The sequence below is a fragment of the Gekko japonicus genome, unplaced genomic scaffold, assembly GCF_001447785.1.
Source record: "Gekko japonicus isolate JY-2015 unplaced genomic scaffold, Gekko_japonicus_V1.1 scaffold3078, whole genome shotgun sequence".
NCBI lineage: Eukaryota > Metazoa > Chordata > Lepidosauria > Squamata > Gekkonidae > Gekko > Gekko japonicus.
Window position 1 is genome coordinate 178,321 of NW_015173770.1, and position 7,647 is coordinate 185,967.

A 7,647-nucleotide genomic window follows, 5' to 3' on the forward strand; every position below is an offset into this window, starting at 1 on the left:
GTTAATTTCAGTGTCCATATTCGTTTTACCATCTTAGGTTAGTTCGGCAGCTGGCCCCCTTCCTCGACCGTGGTGACTTGGCTACAGTGATCCATGCGACGGTCACCTCGAGGCTAGATGATTGTAATATTCTCTACATGGGGCTGCCTTTGTCGCAGATTCAGAAGCTGCAGCTAGTGCAGAACGCAGTGGCCAAGCTGTTGATGGGCTCCCCTAAGTGGGAGTACATCCAGCCTGTGCTAAGAGAACTGCACTGGCTGCCAATAGCATACTGGATCCGTTTCAAAGTGCTGGTACTTACCTTTAAAGCCCTAGATGGCCAGGGTCCGACCTACCTGAGGGACCGCCTTTCCCCATACATACCCCCAAGAGCCCTTCGGTTGGCGACACAACAGCACCTGGCAATCCCAGGCCCCAAGGAGCCAAAGCTTGCGGCGACCAGGGCCAGATCCTTTTCAGTGGCGGCCCCTACCTGGTGGAACGAGCTCCCAGAGGAGATCAGGGCCCTGCAGGACCTCATGCAGTTCTGCAGGGCCTGCAAGATGGAGCTCTTACGCCAGGCTTTTACGTAGGGGCCGCCACTACCACCACTACCACCATCGTGTGGTTAATAACGGGACGGAAGGACGGCCACAGAAGATCTGCCAAAATACTACATGGCACTGGTACCACCGGACTATGTACCAACTATAGGTAATACCACCTTTAATAGCAGCCTGATATTCCCCTGCAAGCTATGGAGACCATCCTGTTCTTATTGAGCACTTTATTCTTTGTTGATTTAAATGGTTTTAATGTTTTATTCTGTTTTACTGTGTTTTTATGTGTGAGCACTAGTGCTCCCTTGTAAGCCGCCCTGAGGGCGGGGTAAATATATAATAAATAAATAATAATAAATAAATAAAAATAAAAATATTCAAATTAGATGTTGCAGTATTGTGGGTGAGGAGTTGTTTGAGACTGAAGGGCTGTCTGTGCACAAGAAAAGGTTTGCCCCCAAGTACTTGTGAAAGAGAACTGTCACCAAGAGAGCCAGTTTGGTGACAATGTTCCCTCTAAACTGTGGAGTCTTGTGAGCAAAAATTCTACTTTGTGAGCTACTGGCATTAAAGGTGTGAGCCAGCAATTTGGCTACTGCATAAATTAGTTTGCTCTGGAGCCCTCCTTCCTGAGCGAGGACAAAAATGGGTGAGCTGGAGGCTAAAAAAACTGTGAGCTAGCTCACACTAACTCAGCTTAGAGGGAACACTGGTTAAGTGTGCAGACTCTAATCTGGGAGAACCGGGTTTGATTCCCCACTCCTCCACTTGCACCTGCTGATGTGACCTTGGGTCAGTCACAAGCTCTGGCACAGCTGTCCTTGAAAAAGAGCAGTTTGTATCAGAGTTCTCTCAGCCCCACCCAACTCACAGGGTGTCTGTTGTGGGGAGGGGAAGGGAAAGGAGTTTGTAAGTTGCTCTGAGACTCCGAGTGAAGGGTGGGGTATAAATCCAATCTCTTCTCTTCTCTCTCTATTATCCAGTAGAGCTTGTAAGTCGTTGATGATGTGTTGAGCTGTTTTGAACTGAGAGCTGTGCGTGACCACTAGTGGTGTTCTGTTATTGTCTCTTTTGGGCCTGTCTCTCAACAGGTTTTCTCTGGGTACCATTCTGGCTTTGTTAATCTGTTCCTTGACTTCGTTAGGTGGGTACTTTAGTTCCAAAAAGGTTTGTTGTAGATCCCTCAGGTGAGAATCTCTGTCTGCAGGTTTGGAGTAGATGCAGTTGTAGCTAGAGCGTGGTTGTATACTGTGAATTGTTTGGTACATTTAGGATGGTAGCTAGAGGCATGTAAGTATATTTTTCAGTCAGTAGGTTTCCGGTATAAGGTAGTATTTATGCATCGATTGTGTATTTTTACAGTAGTTTCCAGAAAATGTTTTTCATGTGTAGATTGGTTCATTGTCAGGTTGCTGGTCAGGTGAAAGTCGTTGAATGCCTGGTGGAATACAGCCAGGGCTTCTTTACCATGTGTCCAGACAATAAAAATGTCATCAGTGTATTGCAGGTATAAGAGAGGCATGAGTGGGTGGGAGTTTAGGAAGCATTGCTCCAAGTCAGCCATAAAGATGTTAGCATACTGTGGGGCCATGCAGGTCCCTGCGGCTGTATCACTGATCTGAAGGAACAAGTTGTTACCAGATCGAAATTGGTTATGGGTGAGAACAAAATGGCACAGTTTGGTGGCGAAGTCAGCTGTGGTGTTTTCAGAAATCATATTCCTTATGGCTTGTATTCCATGTTTGTATGGAATGTTGGTATACAGAGAGTCCACATCCATGGCGGCTAAAATAGTATTATCTGGAAGGTTGTTTAAATATTGCATTTTCCTCAGAAAGTCTGTGGTGTTGCAAACTAGGAGTGTTGATGGCATCGGGTCTTAGAACACAGTCTATATATCCAGATACCCCCATAGTGATAGTGCCTATGCCTGAGACAATGGGGCATCCTGGGTTGTCAGGTTTGTGTATTTTGGGTAGAAGATAAAAGGTACCTGGGCTGCGGTCATACGGAGCATTAGCCACGCTACAGAGACGGAAGATAGGCGGATTTTCCGGGCACGATCAAACCACAACATCTGGGAAGCGTAGAGCTCCCATGGCGAACCCGAGGCTTCCAGCTGAAGATGCGCTGTAAAAAAACTAGTACCTCTAAGGTACTAGTTTCCGAAAACCGCGGGGCAAGGGCGGGCGTCTGATCATGTTTCCGCTGGTAGCTCGTGGCATCCGGCGCCCGCCCATGTCCCGTCGTGAAAAGGATTTTTTCCCCCCAAGTCTCCACAGGATGTGCACAAGCACCCAACGGCGCATGCGCACACTTTGGTTAAAAAAAACACACAACCCCCACCGCGCCGCTTCTTTGCCGCGCCGCAGGATTAACGTATGATCGGCACCTCCCCTCAAACCACGGGATGTCGGGGGGACGTTTGATCCGGCGGCCACGCGGTAGTTCGCTCTGGGGCAAACAGCCACGCCTCCCCCCCTGCAATATCCGGCCCGTGTGACCGGGGCCCTGGTCGAGGTTCCTGTGGTATGTTTGAAAGGATTTGTTCCTGAGCATGCAGGGGTAATTCCTTTATAATCTTGTTTAGTTCTTTTTTTGTATTCCTGTGGGGGGCTCCGAGTCCAGTTGTTTGTAAAAAGCAGTATTTGGGAGTTGTCTTCGAGCCTCCTGGATGTAGTCTGATCTATTCATGATGACAACTTCAAAGTGAGTTTATTATAAACAAAATGCAGAACAGTTCTCGCACTCTGAATATTTTCCATTACTTTTTTTCTCACAGACTCAAAAATGCCATTTTTCTTACATAAGAAAGAAACAACAAACAAGCAAAAGGAAAGTGAAGCAATGCAAACACCTCATGACCCTTTTTCATCCATATGCATATTCCTGCAGATGGCTTTAAGCCATCTCCCTCTGTCTATACAATATGACATCAGTGTCATGATGTTTATATGCATCACATGGCTTCACTTTCGTCTCTTCATTAAAACCTTTTTAACCATATTGAATTTATACAGAGAATAGTGAAGACATGTTTGGTTTCAGCTAGGCTGTCAGTTAATCCAAACTTTGCTCTCATTAAAGATGAGATTGGTCCTTTTTGGATTCCAAAGGTTATCGTTATGAGTACATTTGCATTTTTTCTCCTTCTCTCGTGGTACAAGACTTTCAGTCCCTCTGTAAAGGGATTTGGCTGTCAATTCAGGGTAAACACACTGCTTCATGCAACACATTATTTACCTAAAGAATTGGTTGTCACAAGATGTGGAATTTGCCTCTGGATTAAACAGGAGGAAGGATAGATCTGTTGGTTGCAGTGAGCTACAATGGCTCAGTGGAACCTCCATGTACCAAGGAAGCAAGACTCTGAATTCCAGATGTTGGAAACAAATAACAGGGAGAGCCGTCATCCCCATGCCACATTGACATGCTGAGGTCCTCTGTTGGAAACAGAATTCTGGACTGGAATCCTCTTGATCAGATCCAGATTGGTTCTTTTGGTCTTAAATCTCATAATGCTTTGTATTCCTTGACTCACAGTCTCCCAGCTAGGGATGAACAAACTATTCCTTTTGTCATTAAGCCATATGTTGTCTTTGAAAATGGATTTGGTTCATTGCTTATGTTGACAATTTATTGGTTTTGTGTATGCATTTTTATGCTATTTATATGTGTAATACACACCATGCATAGAATATCAGTGTAATGACCTCCAGAGTCATCTAGTCCAACCTCCTGCACAATGCAGGAAATTCAGGTTCCTTCCTGGATCCCTGGCCAAACTGGCCTGGAGAAAAATGGCTTCCTGACCCCAAAGTACCATTTCCCTGGGCATATAAGAAAAGGCCACAAGAACTAAGCACTGATGCAACCCTTCCTGCCCTCCCTTGTTGTGATCTGCCTAAATTCACAGAATCAGCAGTGCTGTCAGCTGGCCATCTAGCCTCTGTTTGAAAACCTCAAGAGAAGGAGAGCCCACCACCTCCTGAGGAAGCCTTTTATCCCAGTCGTATCTGGAGAAGCCATCTGGACTGACTGGAACTGAGGCAGAATGTACCAAGTAGTTTCTTAACAAACTTGTTAGTAAAGTGCTTAATAACTTCTGCATTCTGAATTTCAGCCAGCAGCCAACATGGTCAAGAATTGCACTTTACAAGACCTCAGGAGGTAGGGTGGAGGGGAAGTGTGGACAAGGCATTTTTTCCCCAGGGGGCATTTGATGACCTTTGCCCTCCTTTGGAGCAGCCTTTGTCACACACTTGGTTCTTCCAGAAAGTGCCATGTTTTACAGTGTTCAGAGCATTGTGTCGGATCTAGCCATCTTTTCCACTCAATCTCACCCAATTCCTTTCCCTAGCGCAGCCCCTGTCTCACATGTACATACAAGTCAAAGGGGCCTCTTCCTTCCTTTTTCACTGGAAGGAAAGGTGATTGGATCCAACCCATTATTTTCATGCAATCCTGACATTCCAGTAAGTTGAAGTATTATATCTAATGGAAAAGCAAAGGGAAAGGAACTTGCTTAATATCACCCAGATTCACATGTGGGATAGGCTGATCCGTAGGTCGGTCTTTTAGCCACTCTGCCATACTGGCTCCCAAAGAAGCACCGCGAGCAGAATTTAGGGTGTTTTCGCATTGAGCTGGTGCTGCTTCTTCCGGAACATCCACTGTTTATCATGAAATCCTCTGTCTAGAAGTAACCTAAAAGCCCATCTGGATCACTGCATCTGCTCACCAGTCCTCCAAGGAAATATTTTATTTACTTTAAAAAAAGTTTACCCTACCTTTTCATTAAAAGGTCCAAGATAGCCAAAGGGAAGACACCAAAACACAGTAAATACCACATTCTGTAAAACACTGGATGAAGCAGCAGCAGCCATGAGCTTCTCCACATCCGGTTGTTGCTTCAAGTTGCTCCCCTGAAAAAGTGGTCTGAAGAAAACACAGGGGGAACTCGAAGAAGAGCAACTGGAGAGCAATGACTGCCAAACAGTAGTGTGTGCAAGGGATGGGAAAAACGGATGCAGTTAAGAAGCTGAGCTGTAGGAAAAAAACACTATGGAAAAGCCCCATGTTAAAAAAACAAAATTGAATTTAAAGAGTATGACTGTCAACCATCAGCACTACTGGAAGTGACTGGCTTCATTTCCTTGGCTCCAACGCTTCCATCCCAGCCCAGGAGAGGATGGACATACTTGCTTCGTCGGACAAAATGCCTAGAACCAACCCTGCCATATACTCCAGTACAAAACCAAGCATCAACTAAAATCCACCTGAAGCAAAAATATATTCACCTGTCACTGAAATAATGATGGTACACAAGCTTCCCAGGAAAGCCCATTCCACAGTTGTGGCACCACCACTGAAAAGGCCCTTTCTCAAGTAACTACTCACCTCCGTTCTGCAGGCAGAGGTACCTGGAGGACCTCTGTTGAAGGTCTCAGTGCATGAACAGGACTACATAGGAATAGGCAGATTAATTACACACAATCTGGATTATAGTTTGTGCAGCAATTAAATGTGATCAGAGGGGACCCTCCAAATTGTTTTAGTGCTTTATTGTCTCTAGCCACAGGGTGCTGTACTGATGGACAGTGGGATACTTAAAGCACTAGTTGGGATGAAAGAGTTATGTTAATTATTTTATTGATTTATTTACAAAATTTATACCCCACCTTTCTGCCCTCATCAGGGCCACCAAAGGGGCTAACAGGTTAAAAAATAAATTAAAAAAATAATAAAAACTTGTCTTACACAGCATTAAGACCAAACAAAAACACATCATTAAACAATTAAAACCAAGCTAATGCACACACACAAACATAAAAACAATTAAAACATAGGGTAGCAAGGAGGAATCACTAAGGGGGATAGGGCTGCCAAGTGGGGGCGGGGGGCGGGGAAACCCCCGCTTTGGAGGCCCGATTTCCGCCACGGTGGAATTGGGCCCCGGGGGGAACTCCGCCCCCTGAAGCTGCGTCACCAGAGGTGACCATATAGTTTCCCCTCTGACGATCTGGGCCACGCCCCCAATGTGAGTGACGTAGCACATCACTTCCTGTGACGTGTTGGTGGTGCGCGGGTGCTTTGCGCGTGTGCACACGCATCCTGGGAGAGCTCCCGGAGCCCGGCAAGGCTCCCCCGCTGGCAAGGGTGAGTACACTTGGCAACCCTAAAGGGGGATGACAGACAAAGAAGTCTTTACCCACTGGTGGAAAATGACAACAGAATGGGATAGGCAAGGCTCTCTGGGGAGAGAGTTCCAGACTGTTGGTGTCACAACCAAGAAGGCCCTCTCCTGGGTTGCCACTTGCCCAATCTCACAATTTGAGGGCACCCAAAGCAGGGCCTCAATGATGGACATAATGGTCAGGTAGGTTTGTAAAGAAGTTTGGCAGTCCTTCAGGTATGCTGGTCCCACACTGTAGAGGGCTTTAAAGGTCAACACTAGTACATTTTTATTTTCAGTAACCTAAGTGTTTTTTTTTAAATCTAAAAGATGGCAAAAGAGATTGTGAACCAATTTATTTTTTGTTTCTTCCCCAGTTCTGTGTTTAAAGGCTCAGCAGTGTGTGTGTATCACTTATCAGACATCCAGAGAGTATTTAATGGACCATTTGCACACAAGGAAGGCCCAAATCACCAGCTGATCCCCTATCAGGGAAGAATTCCTTACCCACGACCTGGAACTGTAAGTACCAGTGATGATGCCAGTCCAGACTCCAGCTTGCTTTGGTTTTGTCCATCATCTGTAAACATAATGTACCACAAAGGTGTCCTGTGGAAACTTGACCCAGTAGTGCTCTGCAAAATGGATTGTATCCTATGACTTTATTTTATGTTGGTCTGTCTGGAATTCGTCTTCTCCCTATAGAGGATGCAGAGCAGGTAAGAATAATAAAAACAGCATGGGCCAAACATCTGTGTTTATGAAAAAATTCCAAAGCTGTAGTTTCTCCTATCATTCAGATGTTTAGCCATTGGCTGCCCTGTTCTGAAAAGAATCCACACAGAGCCTAATTTGTAATGTTGTTCCTAGAATAAGTACAAATAAAGAACTCGACAACAGTTGTCACTATTTCAGATTTCTCCATTAATCTTG

The 7,647-nt window shown here is 45.4% G+C and overlaps 1 protein-coding gene across 1 annotated transcript in view; it reads left to right on the forward strand.

Annotated features, from left to right (window-relative positions):
- Nucleotides 1–7,236, forward strand: part of LOC107120756 (semaphorin-3C-like) — a gene marked incomplete at its 3' end in the record, with an annotated part of 73,726 nt that extends 66,490 nt beyond the window's left edge. The window contains exon 11 of the mRNA XM_015423525.1: nucleotides 7,092–7,236. Within this exon, the coding sequence (XP_015279011.1) occupies nucleotides 7,092–7,236 (145 nt within the window). The remainder of the gene's footprint in view (nucleotides 1–7,091) is intronic.
- Between the last annotated feature and the right edge of the window lie 411 nt (nucleotides 7,237–7,647).